This window comes from Neovison vison, chromosome 6, assembly GCF_020171115.1.
Source record: "Neovison vison isolate M4711 chromosome 6, ASM_NN_V1, whole genome shotgun sequence".
In the NCBI taxonomy this organism is placed as follows: domain Eukaryota; kingdom Metazoa; phylum Chordata; class Mammalia; order Carnivora; family Mustelidae; genus Neogale; species Neogale vison.
In genome coordinates, this window is record NC_058096.1 from 159401942 (window position 1) to 159419367 (window position 17426).

Below are 17426 nucleotides of genomic sequence, written 5' to 3' on the forward strand. Positions count from 1 at the left end.
GCTTGCATTGGCTCCAAAAATACTCTGGATGGAAGGTAGACAAGAAGGTGACAACAACAAGAATACGCTTGGATCCTGAAAACAAAATACCACACCAGGTAAAATTACTAAAACAAAACATAAGGATATCTGATTTCCTCAGAACAATTGTTCTCAAAGCATGGTTTGAAGACAAGCAACCCATGCTGCTTCCTATGCCGCTACTGTCGAGAACCCTTGCTCTGGAGATCAAGAGAGAGGATGGCAGTAAAGCAATGTCCTTTGACCAGGGTGGAAAGAAATAGATGTTATACTCATTTCCCAACCTCATAGCTACCACCAAGCAGCAGCAGAGGTTACAGTGTAAGCACCATTCCTGTCCTTCCACGAGGACAATGTCAAGACAAAATGACATCATCTACCTCTGGAGCTGTGTCCTGGACATCCTTAAGCTCGGTGTCAGAGATACGTAAAGAGAAAGACAACCCAGGCCTTCAGAGCAAGTCTGAAGAGGCTCAGACTTAGAAATAAGCTTCTTCCAAAATGTAGGAAAGCATGTTCCCACCTGGAGAAAGTCTCATCATTATCTATTTAAAGCTCAAACCTATGTAATTAGAGGAGGAGAAGAGTAACTTAAATGTCACAACTCCAAGCTTGGTTTCTGAAAGGTCAAAAAAAAAAAAGTTTGCAATTCCACTGCGAATAATGAGGTAAAAAATTGAAAACTTGTGCTGTTCTGAAGCTCCATGACAGCAAAACTGACAGCTTTGCTTCATAAAACCATCTTGGGAAATTGTAAGCTTGTTTTGACATTCTATCTTGATCGCCTTTAATTTTTTTTTTTTTTCCTTTCCGTTCCTGCACCTTGACAAGCTTTCAAAAGGAGACACTTAGATTAAAAGGGGAAAAAAATGTCTGAAGCACTTACAATTTCTAATCATTCTTCAAAGAACATGGCATTTTAGCATTCTTGAAGTGTTTTAAATGTTTCCAAAGAGCTTTTCTTCGGAAGTGATTGGGGGGTTGGTGTATGGAGAGTGACGATTAATTTAAAAATCTTAAGTGCTCTTTTGGTGTGCTGGAATTTTTAAGTATACCATTTAAGGTCCTTGGTTTCTGCATTTTAAGGAGATTTAAAACTATTTAACCTTTCTTAGTTTACAAGAGCTCAAGTGCACCACAGTGGGTTTTCTTGACTTCAGTTGCTGCAATAGTGGGATAGAAGAGCAATTAATTAGAGTAAGACATCAAGAATTCACCAATTGGTGATACAACAGAAGGCAGAAGGCAGTGTGAGCCCACCTGAATCTTTCCAAGGAGCAGGAAGTGTGTACATATGTAGGAGTGGTTGTGACTAAATGCTATTAATTTTCTGCCTGTGTAGGAAAACACGAGATAATTTCTTAGGAGCATTTTCAACAACATAATTACGTTAAACCATTAGCATAATGAGTCTAGATTTCACAAAGAGTGCCCCCTCGCGTGAGTGTGAAGCTTGGATAGGAAAGTATTCACAATGACAACCCATGTCTAATCTCTGGTTGGTGTTGGCCATTCGCCATCCCCCTCTCTCCATGCCCTGCACCCCCAGGTCTGTGAATGCACCCCCAGTGTGTCTGACACCCAGGGCATGTCTCCGAATCACAGCTCTCAACACCCACATTAACTCCAAACTTCTGAGGCAAAATCAAAATCAAACAGAAACATGACAAACTATCACCCCAAAATGAAGCTCACGGAGAACTACTGAATGGTCATCTGCCACCTTCTGGGGATTCTAAGAGATATTTTGAACATCTGAACATAATTTAAAAACAAGGGTGAGGGAGTTGGAGACAGAGGAGCTAGGGATGCAAGACCACGATGGAGAGTTTTGGGACTCATATGAACCCCTGGTATTAATGCCTCCATCAGTTTAAAGTTGTTTCCACGTCATGGTTCTCATTAGCTCTCACCTCCCAAAGACCATCCATGCAAACCTGAACTACTTATCTCAAAAGATCACTATTCACTTAGAAGAAAACACAAGATTAAAAAAAGAGATGCCTGCAGCTGGCTACTTGGAACTCCACACCTTCCTGAGGCTCACTTTCCTTATCTGCAAAGCAGGGATGGAAGCATTAAGAGCAGTAATAAAAGGAAACATGAACTTGTGTTTATTGAGGGCTTTTAACTGCCAGGTATTTTTCTAATTGCTTTGTGTACATTAACTCTTTAATTCTTCAAACAACCTTGCAATATGGGGACTACAATTATCCCCATTTCTCAGAGGAGGAAACCAAGACTTGCAAACAGGTTAGATAACTTGCCCACAATCATATTAACAGAGCGTCCAAGTAGCAGCCCAAACTATTAACATTATAATTACCTTAGAGTGTGGTTTTAAGAAACTGATCATAGTTGTAAATCAAAAATAATAGCTAGGTTTGTTAACTAGTTACCATGTGCAGGTGGCTTGGTAACCATTTGTATATAAATAATTGAACTTTAACATACATTAGTTTAAAAAAATACAATAGTTTGCTGGGGTGGGAGTGTGGGGGGATAACATCATATTCTATTATAACTTATGTTTCATGGTGTGAAAGCTGAAATGACATGGGGTCACTTATGTCAAGAGGTTTTCAAATGGAGTCAGGAGACCATTAAGGAGATGGGTATTTGACACATCCTCACCTGCAGAACCATGAACTTTTGAACTGGGCCAGACTGCAAATATGGCAAGGACTCAGCTCAAACACCTGCAACCTGGTACACTTAAGGAAAGGCTTAGTGATAGCCTTTGAAACCAGTTATAGTCAATCAAGATCAGCATTGTGCCACCAACACCAATCAAAAATCCTTTGTAAATGATGTATACAAGCATTCCCTTTTTGCTTTAAAGACCCATGACTTTTTTTTTTTTTTTTTTAATGTTCAATTAGCCACTGCATAGTATATCATTAGTTTTTGGTATAGTGTTCAACGATTCATTAGTTATGTATAAAACCCAGTGCTCATCACAACACGTGTCCTCCTTCATACCTGACTTTTGCTCCCAAGTGGGACACTATTTGGGTTGCTATCCATATCTGTGTATCCTGAATCACAATGCTTTGATCCCAAATAAATGCTTTTGCTCAATTATTGCCTCCTGACAATTTTAGGTTGACAACATAGTAAGGAAAGTGAAGATTCAAGAGGTTGGTAATTTGAAGAGACAGGGTTGATATTTTCATTGCACCTTCTGACTTCCCAGGTATCCCAGCAATTAATAATCATCATCATTAATTTACTGGAAGCCAGAGGGAATAATGACTGTACGGGTTGGGTGGAACCTAGGAAACACAACAGGACATAAACCCATTCAGTACTAACTACCTGCTTTGGACAGCTTCCCGGTACTCCTGGTACTGGATGTGCTGTCACCCCGGGTCAGCACCGTGATGCCCCCAAAACTGGCCGTCTTGGTCATGGTGGGCTTGAGATTGCGGTTGGAGCTATCTGAGTCTGTGCTGCTCCATGCCCTCTGGTGGTCCGACCACTTGAGCTCATTCTCTGAGCTGCTCTGTCGACTCCCGGATGTTCTCCCTGAGCCATCCCTGTTGCCCCTGGAGCACAGCCATAGGAAAGATGCACAGGGACAGTGTTACATTCCACGAGTGGTGTGCACACAGAATGGGACCTTTCTCAGAAGAGCCGTCTACACAAGACCCTTCTTGCAACCCTTTCCATTAAGCCTGTTGCCTCACAAACAGTGTCACAGATAGCTTGTTGATGGGCAGACAGATAACATACCACACATAATGTGCATGTTTACAAACAGAAAAACCAAACCTAGAAATGTCACACTACCCCTCTGCCGGTGAAGGAGAAACAAGTAGAAAAAACATGGTATAAAATACAGTTGTTGGGACGCCTGGGTGGCTCAGTTGGTTAAGCAGCTGCCTTCGGCTCAGGTCATGATCCCAGCGTCCTGGGATCGAGTCCCACATCGGGCTCCTTGCTCAGCAGGAAGCCTGCTTCTCCCTCTGCCTCTGCCTGCCATTCTGTCTGCCTGTGCTCGCTCTCTTCCCCTCTCTCTCGCTCTGATAAATAAATAAAATCTTAAAAATAAAATAAAATAAAATAAAATAAAATACTGTTGTTAACTTCTCTTGTGGAGGAGAAAAGAGGATAGATTCTCCCAGCCCAAGTCAACAGTGAATCGAGGTTTGGGAACTATTATGATCTTGAATGATTCTAAAGCGACTCCCACTGAAGTCAGGTTTTGTCTGTTCCTTTAGCATTAAATAATGGACCATGGGAAAACGCACAAAGAGTCAGCGAAACCATTTATTATTTTCTAACTTGATGAGATGTCTATCTGAATCCATTAAGGTTTTGACAGCACAGAAATTACTCTGTTGACCTAGGGTGAGAGTTTTGCCTGGTGAGTTTAACCTTCATGGGCAGAGGAAAGCGTCTTTTAGTGCTTTTCACATAGAAAAACTTGTGATAATAACAACACCAGTATAAACACTACACTGACATGAAACTTTCCAAGGGGATCAATGGAAATAACAAAACTCCATAAGTGAAAGAACATGTTGGTTCTAAATCCAAATTGAAAAAGTGAATGTATGGGAAGAGATTCAATAGGCAGACATGATTTCTGAAGACTCCAGAATATCTCTAAGTAGGACACAAAATCACATGTGTTTTATAAAGACAGTTGATGAAATTTGCATTTTCATTGGTTTCCCATCTGCTTAAAGAGGAACTTAGTGAATATTTTCAAAGCTTTTCCTGCAAGTTGGAAATAAGACATGATTAAAATACTCTAAGATTCTCATGGATTATCAGTAAGTAAAGGGGACGTAAATAGTTGGCAATAGTTACAACCCCTAATTTCATTATCACAAAGCAACGTGACATGTTTAAGTGCTGATCCTAATCTCACAGATGTGGTCAGTGGCTTTGTTAATAGATATTCTTCTAAAGACAATGATAGGACCACGAAGATGTGAGGAGTGTGTGCATCTGATTGAAACTCACCAACCAAATCGTGCAGAAGGCACACAAAATTTTTTGCGTTTGTTTCCATTTTACCTAATAAACTTCTCTTTTGTTCTATGAGAACTTGAGAAGCTAAACAGATTCAAGAGATAATAAAAATGAAATGGCTCCTCTGTGATATGAACTTTGTAAAAATGAAGGGAGGACAGAAAACTCACAAAACAAAAAGCACTCAGCGCCCTGCTGTTTGCATCAATGTTTTTTGTTTGTTTGTTTGTTTGTTGTTTTTTACATTCTGTTAGCACCTCAGGGATGGCTAGGATTAGAAGGAGGATCTAAAAACAGATCAGATTGTGAGTAGAAAGTATCACACACTCACTGATGGTCAGGTGGCTTGAGTTCTTAAAACCCTTTGAAATTCAAGAAAGCCAGAGGAGATGGGGTGGATGGGAAAAAAAAACAGCTTCTTTGAGGGTGCTCCTGCTCCATTCCTGATTGTTTTCCTTTCAAGTTCCAAATTCAACTTTATTCACATTTAATTCTGATTAATTTGACCTGTCTTTGCCAAAGCCTGGCAAAATCATTATTTAGCAACTGTGAAGGCATCAGGGATGTGACAATAGTCTCACTTGGAACTAATCTGGAATACTGCATATAGGAAAAAATTTAGGGTAGTCCTTAACCTCGATATACAGGATGCCTCAGAAGGAAGCTCTCCATATGCAGGTGATGATCATGAGCTCTGCTTCGTTTTCCCTTTCGCCATAGGTTTCCGTCTCCCTAGCACCTCCATGAAAGGAAAGGCCAGTGTGGCTGAGCCCATCTGCAAAGGAGTGTCTGCCACTTTTCCTGGGTGCAAACTAGTATCTTGGAGTTTGCAGGCTTCACTCTGGCATTGGATAACTCCTCTAGACTTGTGCTACACCCTTGGCCAATAAGGCAATCTAAGGTTTCCTTAACTTCTTCTACCTTTACTCTCTACCATTTCAAATCAATATCCCAAAGTAAAGAGCTGTCAAAATCCCCAAAAGAGGGAACTTTAGTCACTGCTTTAGTCTTAGCATTAATGAGATTCATAATAATGCATCTAATATTGATTTATGGATCTCTATTTATACACTGAAACAATATTTTATAACTTTAGCTACTGATTAGTTGCCTTAGCACTGGCAAAGTGAGGTCCAGAATCGAATTTCATATCTATTTGGGTGTAGAATCATAGACCTCATAGACAAACATAACCACAAGTGCCTTCCTGTCCATTCTAAACCCAGTCTTGGTCCTTCCTACTGGAATCCAAGAAGACAATGGAAATGAGGCGTCTGGTCATCAAGAGGAGTTGGTCCTTGTGTATAATGAGAATTTGATTCCAGAATAGGAATAGAACAGAACTTTGGGTTCTGTTTCGGTGCTGATTAATATAACTAACAACATTTATTTTCCTTCATGTCTGCACTTTTTTTTTTTTTTGCCAAGTTATATATATGTATACTTTGAGTTGCTTTAAGTGTTGTATAGATGTCCTTTGTGCTAAGTCATCTTCCTGAGTTTCTGTGCCTGATGACTTGGTGGGTGATGGCACTCATATTTGGAGTGACTGATCTGAGCAGATCCTAGCTCTGGCTAGGGACCAGATTTGGGGCTATGTAAAACCCATTGGTCTAAAGGGGAAGAATCCACATTTCATAAATTTATTGGCTTAAACAAGCCAGATTATGGTGTGAGTACATGAGTACTGGTAAATTCTTCTTGTTCTTTTCTCAATTTTCAAGGGGACAATGCAGAGTTACTTTTTTAATGTAAAGTGTGATAATAAATGGTCTATTGATACAAGGGGAAAGTATTAGACTATGTAGTTCAACCTAGAAATGTGAAAGACATTTTTAAAAAACCTTTTTAGTTCTTCCAAAGTGTAAAGGGAACAAATTAATCCAACTGTTCTAATTATGAGATCTTAAGTTCACATTTACTACAAAAAGATACTTTCTGAGCAACAATCCATTTACTTTCCTTGGTCTTTTCTTAATTCCAGGTGGGCAAAATGTTTTGTTTGTTTGTAAATGAGTAAGTTTTCTCTCTCCTACAACAGAGATGAATCCTAATATTCATAAAAGCAATAACATATTAAATATATGCATTACATATTGAGTACCTTCATAGTGCTGTGTATCCTTTTTGCCTATAATGAATATTAGAGGTATATTTAATAAGGTAGTGACATGGTTATGGTCCCTCTGCTTTCAAGGATCTTCCAACTTAGTATAGAACTTAAAATATACAATATTAATATATATTAAACACATATATATCCATTCCCCTTATCTTACACAGATCTTGATTTAAGTAATTCATTATAATTGGAAGCAATTGGCCTATAAGGGCCTGTACCTTCCCTCTGAAATAAAAACTATGCTTGAAAAACACAACTGAAGTATTATGATGGCCAGTAGTGGCTTAAAAAATCAACTACTCAAATACAGTTATCATTGGTGTCTTTTCCAATATCAGTCATGTATATATATAATTGCAAACTATTAGAGGAATTTTAACTTGATGATGTAATTCACCAAAGTTGACTTGGGAATGTTAAATCAGTATGCTGTCAAAGTTAACCTTTTAGGAGAAAACAAAAATAAAAGCAAAAAAACCTACCCAAAACAGAAAATCAGAGGAGGAACCTAAAATGATTATATACCAAGCAGTAATTCCCTAGTCCCATATCTCACATTATCTAACATGGCTTTAACACCAGCTCTGTAACCAGCTTTACAGATATAACCAAACTTATTTATTTCATAAACAGATATTTTACACTAGTACACTTATATTTAACATTGATTCTGCCACATAATCTGAAAACACAGTTTTAAAAAAGTAAACCATACCAACCGAAAGAGCTGTCTTTTCTTATAGGTCTCATTGCATATGTTACTGTCTTCCAAGAGCCTACTGGAAATGAAAAACATGGTTTTTATGATATAAAACCTAATAACACTAAATGCCCTATGCTAAATGGATGTGTACTCTTCTGCAACAGTACCACTCTTGCAAATCAACCCCGTGTACTATGTGTTTTATGTGCACGATGTTGCATTTTGCAATAATAAATGAATGACAGCATTATTTTTTCCCCTATCCTAGGATTAAGGCACTGATACTAGATAAAAAGGAAAGGAAGAAGAAATAGAATGAATGGAAAAAGAAAAGAAGATAAATCATTTAATAGACAATTAATTAAATATATTAGCTTTGATTTTCTTTCCTTTGGGCAATATTAAAGTTATCTCTTTTGCGGGGAGGGGCAGAATGAAATATTGACATTCCTGAAACAGGTATCCAAGAAATGTATTTATTTTTAATGGGAATCTATTTAGTTAGATTTTTGCTTTTTGGAAATATCAAGACTTGTTCATATATGCAATGCATGTTTGTCACCAATTATGGTAAAGATGAATATAATTCAGTTTGAATCTAAGGGACACTTAAAGAGCGTTAGCAGTCTTTTTTTTTGCAAAATCCAAGTAAATGAATAAAATTTGGGCATAAGGAAGGGGAAAATTATTGACTGGATGACTAGGGAATAAGGCTTCCTACTAAACTGAATTATAAACACTCACTTCATCTTTTTAGTTAGGATATAGATCTTTGGAATGCTTCAGCATCATCCCTAGGATGTTAGTGCTCATGGATTCTTAAACTGTAAATAGGGAATATTCACTTAAATCTGTGTGGATTTTTGAAGATGTTTTTGAATGTCTTCTTTAGATACATTTTCTACTTTCATCTATTCTAGAACAGGCTGTTCAATGAGAGGGTTAGCTACTCAAAGATTTCTAACTGCTAATATTAAAGATAGCTTTTCCCCCCCAATCATCCTAATGCCTGGTTAAAATTTTCTTTAAGTACTGGAATTTAATCAAACAGCCTCCATTTTATTCAGTTTTACAGGGGCACCCATTAAGCCGACACCTGAAATAAAGTTAAGCACCACTTTCTGAAGGGATACCATATTTCCATTCCAACTTGCCCACTCTGATGCACCTTAAATGTGATTAATACAGCTAATGTAGAATTCTTTAATTCCTCTTGAAAAGCTGCAATTAAATCAAGGGAGCATTTGAATATCTATGTCAGTTTAGAACTATTTCTTTAAGGTATATGTTAAATTTGAAAACCTTTGGCTCATATGCTCAAGACTTTGTATAAGTTGTATAACCCATTCATCACACAACAACTACCCCCCTACTAACTTCCAAGTTAGTAAATTTAGATCAGTTTAGATAGATCTCCAAGTTAGACTAATGGGTCATTTAGAGTGAGAAACTTAAAACAACATTATTCCAATTATAGTTTGCACAACTATATAAAATAGTGGGGCACAAGAAGTAGCTAATGATACCCAATATACAAATACTATGAACAGCCTCATCCAAAAGCCAATGAAATTGCAAGTTCATTTATGCTTTGTAATGCCTGGTAAAGGTAGCAGGAATTAGACCTCTGGATGGGCCAGAAGTCAAGACTTTTAAATAAGGAAAATGTACAAAAATTATGTTTGGAAGTAACAGAGAAGTATTTCCCCAAATTAAATAGTTTTAGGCATGCTAAATAACACATATGTGTATGCATATAAGTATGTGCACATAGATATATGTATTTATTTATACATATATTCAAGCACACACTTATATATGGGATATATACCTATGAGTATACAGGACACACATGACAGACTTTGTTCCTCTACAGACATGAAAAAGCAAATTGCATTTTACCTGTTATCCACAAAAAGGCTTTCCTGGGAGCAAACTGACTGAAAAATAAAAAAAAGGCATTGTATCAGATGTTCTGGATGTGCTGAGGGATCCCAAATCCTTGCCTGCTTTTAAAACTACTTTTCCCCTTCAAGAGGAAAAGAATTAAGAGAAATATGCACTATGTTTTGAAAAATGGAAATAAAAAAGGAAAAAAATGGTTAGAGTTAGACGTGTACACCATTCTCTTTCTCTTTTAGCACACAAGTACTTTTCCAGCAGGACATCTCCAGGTTACGGCTAGCTTTAGTCTGTTCAGCATCAAGGTCAGAAAGAGAGAGATGTGAATGAAACTGTATGAGAATCAGAGAAGCATGTGACCATCGGATCCTGAGCTAGCTGTTTCTTCTGGAGCTGCAGAGATATAGCTCCCAAAAGCCAGAGGACTGGTTCAAATCAAGGCAGAGCATGTGCTCTTAGCATGATCCACCTAAGGATGGGAGAGTCATAGAACCACAACCCTACAGTTATTGCCTGGCAATGATAGACGCTCTTGACATAAACAGATTGACTGCAAGACTCTTAAAGTTAAAGAGATGCCATCAATCAATTTGCAGAGGGTGGGCACACAGAAGTCAAGTGAGAACAAAATGAAGCTAATCAGAAAAAAGAGTAAAACCTATCTAATGTTTTGTTTTGTTTTTCACACAGAAAAACAATGACTCTTCTTAGCTTCCATTCCCCTAGCTATTAATTCCCCACTATCTTGTGTTTAGAACACATATAGGGAAGAGAAAATTCCATTACTATTACAAGCTGGGGAAAGGCAAATCAAATTAAGTTTTAACAAGGAGAAAAAGAGATGTCTAAACAAAATATGGTGAGATGGCCCTCTAACATAGTGACTGTGTTTAGGAATTAACAAAAACCATTTTCAAAGTACTGAGTTTCTAACCATAAATACACATGCCATATTATATGTGTAGATTTTATAAATGATGAATAAATTGACCTGCTAAATGGTAAATTGAGACCTAACAGGTCCATTTTAAGAGAAAATAAAACCAAAGTAAATAAGGACCTTTCAATATTGAATTTTTAAAAGATTAGCTAATGTAACTGCTACCCAGAGAGGCAAGCAGGATATTGGTTTCTCCATACATTTTGTTGGAGAAGTCATTTCCTTCCACTAAACCAAAGGGTTAGCTTCGGGCCTAATGTGTTTTCCTCAGTGATCTGAACGTTTCAGAGTGCATCTCTAGAACCATTTCTATTTTAACCTTTGTGCATTTAATACGCATCCTGAGTATTAAGTGGACAAACATCTTATTTAACAATAACAACAAAAAGCCAATTAAGAAACACCCTTTTCAGAAAGTATCTTCTTTTGACATTTGTATTTATAAATAAATACGCTTTATGTACCACTGATATTATTCCTGTGAAGACATCTTTATAGTAAGTGAAATATCCCACTATCATCATTTCCTTTAGTTTGGTTTTACTCTTGGTTTGAGGCAAGCCATGGAATTAATTGTCTCAGGTGTACGTTATGAGCTCGATACTTTGTTACTGCTCAGCTCTTGTAATTGGAAAGAAGTCAATTATGCTTATAATGTTCTGGCTGGGTTGTGGAATTACTGAAACTCTACTACTTGTTTGGAAGAGTTGATCAAAGACTGACCTCTTCAGACTCATTAATCCAATAGTATTTGGGGGAAAGCTAAGCTGCCATAACTCTCTGAATGAAAAATAAGGGACCTGCAAGTCAAAGATAACTTTCCCAAAAACATATCTCAAGAATATTTTTGAATTTTTGTGCAAAAGTCCTAAAGATTTATCTCATGATCCTTCCAACACAGTTTCATAAATAAAGCAGATATGGTTATGGGTTGTGATTCAATAGGGGGTGAAAATAAACTTTAAAGAAGTTATTAATATAACTTGCAAATTTTAATAGCAGAGAAAGATAAAAGTGTCACAGTAATTAAGTGCAGTATTCAAAGCTGTCAGGTATATGCATTCTCAGATATAAAGGACTCTTTTTTTTCTTTCTTTTAAGGAGAAAATCATTTTGCCTAATGGGATACAGAATTCTCTCCCACACCCCACCCCCAATCCAGGTGACATCACACGCCCCTCTCAAGGGTTGTCACAGAAGATGGATCCCAGTGCATGCTGGGGAGACCATGGATGAACTCCTCCCAGAATCCCTATTTACACATAAATATCTTTCAGAAACTATCCTTCAGGCAAAACACGTCTTTCTCAAATATATTGCTTTAGCAACGTAACCTTGCCAAAGCCAGCAACATTGCATTGAATTAATCATAAAATAAGACGAAATTCTTGTTAAAGGAAACAAGAGTTATAGTTCAAATATTTCTGATTACAAAAATACACTCATTTTTTATTTGAGAACTAAATTGTTGTGTGCCTTGACTTAATGACAACTTCATTCTCAAATAATAAATGTGCCTTATCTCAGGCTACTGTATTGAGATTATTTTTCTAGAAAATCCCCAAATGATCTGCATATTTTGATTGTGGACCTAAGTAAAAAACTACACATGCATGCGCACACACACACACACACGCACACACACCTTAGACACCAAGATACATGAGTAAAATATCCAAGAGCACCACTAATTTTAAAATATATTTTGATTTTGCTGATGTGAAGTACTGGTAATTATTTCTCTATAACTCTTGTAACTTCAAGTATAATAATAATAATAAAAAAACCCTCTACGTAAATATGTCACCATTTGAACCTGTTTGAATGACTCCACTCCTTAAATAATAATTGGCAAGGGAAGCAGCTTTTACTACCTCGGTTTTTAAATTATGAAGACACTAAATTAAAGGCCAGCAAAAAAGATGCCTATAACTTAGTTTCCTTATGCTGGATTCTTTGCATCAGTTTTATAATTGACTTACTATACTTGATTTCTTACTGTACATACCTCAACAATGTGGGAAGTCCTAATGGTCATTTGGGAATCTGGAATTGTACAGATGAAGACACCCTAAAGTGTTCTCTCTTTATGTAAGTGGAAAGCAAGGTGTGTTGCTCTATGTACTCAAGGAAGTTCACATTGCTATGTTATGTCCCTGCATTTGCATTAATAGAAGATTCAGTAATATCCTGCTAACACATCATGGCCCCTAATGATTCCTCCCTCTCAGTATCCACAACCAGGGTGTTTTGTAGTACCTCCCCAGTATACCAGTTTGGTCTGTGTGTCCAAACGAACACAGCAGGAGGGAAGGTATGTCAGCTCCAAGATGAGGTTACAAAAGCCTGTAGCTTCCATCTTGGGCTCTCTTTCTTTCTCTTGGGTCACTTGCTCTGGGAAAGCTAGTTGCCAGGTGACAAAGATGCTTAGGAGCCTCGGGAAAGGCCCACAGAGTGGGAACTTAGATCTCCCATAGCCCGCTAGCAACTGAGGCCTGCCAAAACCCATGCAGGTGAGTTTGGAAGCAGGCAACTGCTCTATTGAAACTTCAGACAACTGAAGCCCCAGCTGATGGCTTGACCGTAACCTCACAAAAGACTGTGAGCCAGAACTGGCCAGCTAAGCCACCCTCCGCTTCCTGATCCCCAGGAACTGTGAGGTAACAAACATTTTGTGTATCTGTTTTAAGTTGTCAAATCTGGAGATCTGGAATTAATAACAAAACCAAGGGAACACCAGCCTAATGACTGCATTGTTCCTGCAGAGCGGCAGTGCTCTGGACTGGACATCTTTTTTCCCCCTCTGAGAAGGTGGCTTTTAGCCTTGTAAAAGTGACAAAAACTTGTAAAACTATGATAAAAAAAAAATCAAGATCTTTACCTTAAAAAATGTACCTACACTCATGTACATAATATTTTGTAGATGATGTTGAGGAATTTGTTTAATTTCTGAAGACTTTCAATGAGTTTACTCTGGGTACAGGATGCCAATTAAAAAAAAACCCAGTCCCAGGAGATCAGGGGGAAAAGCAGGGCCAGAAACAGGCAGGTATCTCACTTGAATTAATAACCCCAGAAATGTTGGTCACCAAAGAGCTCATCACAGCAACTCACACTATTCTACCTCTGCAGGGGGAAGAAGCCACAGCCTTCCAAAGAAGATTGCAAAATGATGCCATCAGCTGAAAGGCCATGACAATAGCTTGGCATTTAAGTTTTCCCACGCTTCTGTCTGCTTTTTTTTTTTTTTTTTTTTTTTTAAGCAAGCTCCACACCCAGCATGGAACCGCATTAAGGGCTCAAATTCAGGGCCCTGAGATCAAGACCTGAGTTGAGATCAAGAGCCAAATGCTCAACCAAACCAACTGAGCCACCCAGGCACCCCTCGTCTGCTTTCACTGTCTTAAAGAATGTTAATTCAGCAGTTAGCTAGGGATGCTTGAAACAGCAGCTTGCCTCTAATCTTTATTCTGGGACCCAGGTTCCTTGCTGTTGTTCTCCTTAATAGGGCTGTTGGGAAATGTGATGTGTACAGGGAGTCTTGCTGACTCCTCCATGTCTGGGATGACCTCTCTGTGCACATGAAGGGTGGGAGCAGCACAGGAAGCCTCCTCCTCACAGGCAAGCATCAAGGATGCTTTTCCTGCCATCTAGCCCTTGAGTGTCTGCAATGTGGCCCTGCTTTGCGGGGTGGGGGGGCATAATGTTTGTCTATTATCTAAGTGATTAGTATTTGCTTTTCAACACAACTCATTTATATATTTTATGACTTGCCAGAATGAAAATCAGAGGGAAATTGTGTGTGTGTATGTGTGTGTGTAAGGCAGGGGGATGGATAAATGGGGAGAGAGAAAGAAAGAAAAAGCATAACAAATAAACTGACCTTCAGAAAACTCTCTCTCCATGAAGCTCATTGGACAGTAACATGCTGTCTCCCAGTCCACTCAGGACACCCCTAAACTATCATGGTACAACAAAGCCTCTCTTTACTTCATCCTTTTATCCAGGGAACACAATTAAAGCCTACCAGGTGTCAGACTATGCTTTGCACCACCAATAACTCTGACCATAAGAAAAACCTAAGTAGCCCAAACATCCATAGAATTTTCTAGAACTGCATGTGGACAGTATCCCTCAACAGCTTCCTCTCTCAGACTCTGCCAACTCCAGAGCTCTGAGCTAGGTCCTTCAATCATTAAAGTTTTATTTCATTGTATCCAAGAAAGGCAATGAGAATCTAGAAGAGATAACAGAAATCTGTATCAACATGAAAGAAACGCACTGTTGGTGGAATTTTAATTTCCTCTGCAGCTTTATACTGAAGGATCCAGCAAGAGCTGGAGGACCTGGGAAACTGTCTTGGGCCTGAAACCTCCAAGGTCAGAAGGCCTTGTCCATGCTAAGCAGTGGAGTCTAGGTCTCTAGCCTGGCCTGGAAATGGCCTCCAGACCAAATCACGATGGGAGGTAGGACGGCCCACCTAACCCAGCAAAGCCACAGAAGATCTGCACAGAGGAGCTCCCACATCTACTTTTGCAAAGGGAAGGCTGCCAAATGATTTCATGGAATGGAGAAGCTGTGCACTGGCTTGCCCTTTTCGCTTTCTTGCATTTAAATTCAGCTGTTTTAAATCACTTTTTCATTCTTATTTAGTTTAATAGCATTTTATTTTGACCACAGTGGGTAAGAGGACAGGAAAAATCCCCCACCACATTTTCTTCGCTGGGATTTGAACAAAAGAAATCATCTCATGATTATCTCCTTGTGATAAAATGCTCACAGACCTAATTTGATCTGAAGCTGAGGGGGAAGAAGATGAGTATTATCATTTAACTTTGATATAATAAAATGCTTGTGCTTGCTAAGAATGCAGAAAATTCCATGTTTATGTATGTGATTAACAGAGTCTCTATCTTCTTTATGTGTCTTTCTTCTGCACGTTAGTGTTACAAAGACAACACTTGGCTGTCTGCGGGCTAATGTGGATGTGAAAGCATTTTTTTCAAATCAGGCAACCTTGCTGAGGACTTAGGGTCTGTTTTACTGGGCCCTGATGGATCACACCTCTATCCCCCCTGAGGTCATATCCTAGGAAGGCACACAACCCCTGGCTCCTTTTCCATCACTTCCCTGAACCAGGTCCTCTTCCAGAAACACCTCTGGTGTGCTTGGTTCGATTTGTCCCTGGCTCCAGCTTCCTGAGTCCTGCCAGCTTGCTGTCTGGGGAAGGACGGCACTAAAGAGGCAATTAAAACAACTACTCACATCGTGTGCAAATATTCTCTCCCTCACTCTCTGATATTCCTCTTCTCTCTCTTCAATTGATTTACTTCGTCTGTCATCTCTAAATGGATGCATTCTGTTTTGCTGAACAGAAAAAAGAAATCAGTACGGTTATCCAAGTTGAGCTGTTGGAAATCTGCAGTTAAGCAACTGTCAGCCGAGAATAATAAATGTTCACTTAAATAAATGGAGCATGAAGAGTCTCATTCCCTCTGGTCCCTAAGGAGGCTGTGCGGGTGTGTGTGGTGTGCTGTGTCTGTGCCTGACACGCAATGGCAGGTGTGTGCTGCTCCTTCTACCTTCCCCACTGGATGCCGGCAGTACAGCTGTTTCCAGAACGAAAGCACCTGGATGTGCCTCAGGTGTTCCGCCAGTTCAGCTATGACGTGGGTCACAGTGATAGACTCTGTCTCCTTTGCTAACCCGTGTGCTTTGGAGTCCTTAGACAAAGGCAGAATGTTGAGGAAGTGGCTAATTCAAAGTGGCTAAGGGAGGACATGGCTCTGAAAACCTGGGCACTAGAGACACAGAACAAGGGAACAGAGAAAATAATGGGCAGAAAGGAAATGGTGGACATGACGTCTCCACGTCCTAATTTGTGTTTCTTCTTTACTCCATGACTGACTTGATCCTGTGCTCTGCGTTTTTGCTTGGAAAGTAGAAACTAAGTTTGAAAAGCCTGTTGGTTGAGTAGGGTCAATGCCAAGGTACCTAAAGTAACAATCCAAAGAACCCAGCATGAGGACTGTTCTTCAGTCTCGCATCTGCACCGCTGACTGCATCTCAATGACCCTCCCATCGTCTTCTTGCCATTCCTCACAAAATTCTCTGCATTAACCACGTTCATCCATCCATTCAACAAACGCCCACTAAGTACACAACACAGCCATGTGGCTCGAAGTCAATGGGAGCTACTTGTCGCTTGATGGTGGTGGCAGTGGGGGTAGGAAGAAACGAGATACAGATGATGAACAGGTTTAAAAAAAAAAAAGTACATCGGAGATGCACGTACTGGCTTCCAGTGACTCACTGAGAGTCATTAAAATAATAACTTGAGCGAGATGCCTATTGTCTTACCTTTAAGAATTCTAAAGCAAAGTCTATTTTCAAAAAATCTATTTTGATTGTCAGAGACACAAAGTGTAATTGTAATGGCATTGTATAACTCCCTGCTGTGTTAATTATTGTTGAACCTTTGTTTCTTTTGCCATTCATTAAGTTTTCTTCCTCATCACTCTGGATCCCACTCCCCGCCCCCAATCTGGAGAAGAGGTTGAGCAGGATATCTCTACCCTTGCCCAGGAACCATGAATAAGGCTACTCTAGGACAACGTAAATGTTTTGTCACAAGCATAATACACAAAAAGGAGAAAGTTTCACTACAGTTCATGCAAAACAAGCACACAGTTTACACGGGCGTAGAACATGGGAAGGAGGAGGGGGAAGACTAAAACATGAACTCGATTCTTTTC

The 17426-nt window shown here is 39.1% G+C and overlaps 1 protein-coding gene across 22 annotated transcripts in view; it reads right to left on the bottom strand.

The window, feature by feature from the left end:
* The window catches only part of ARPP21 (cAMP regulated phosphoprotein 21), a 153035-nt gene that overhangs the window by 68369 nt on the left and 67240 nt on the right, over positions 1–17426 (bottom strand). For 8 of the 22 annotated variants that reach the window (XM_044252737.1, XM_044252736.1, XM_044252738.1 and 5 more), the window contains exons 11-14: positions 15937–16038; positions 9732–9769; positions 7846–7905; positions 3337–3569 (exon numbers count right to left, since the gene is read on the bottom strand). In XM_044252737.1, the coding sequence (XP_044108672.1) occupies positions 3337–3569; positions 7846–7905; positions 9732–9769; positions 15937–16038 (433 nt within the window). The remainder of the gene's footprint in view (positions 1–3336; positions 3570–7845; positions 7906–9731; positions 9770–15936; positions 16039–17426) is intronic. The other 14 variants (XM_044252754.1, XM_044252751.1, XM_044252740.1 and 11 more) reach the window with 11 other exon arrangements.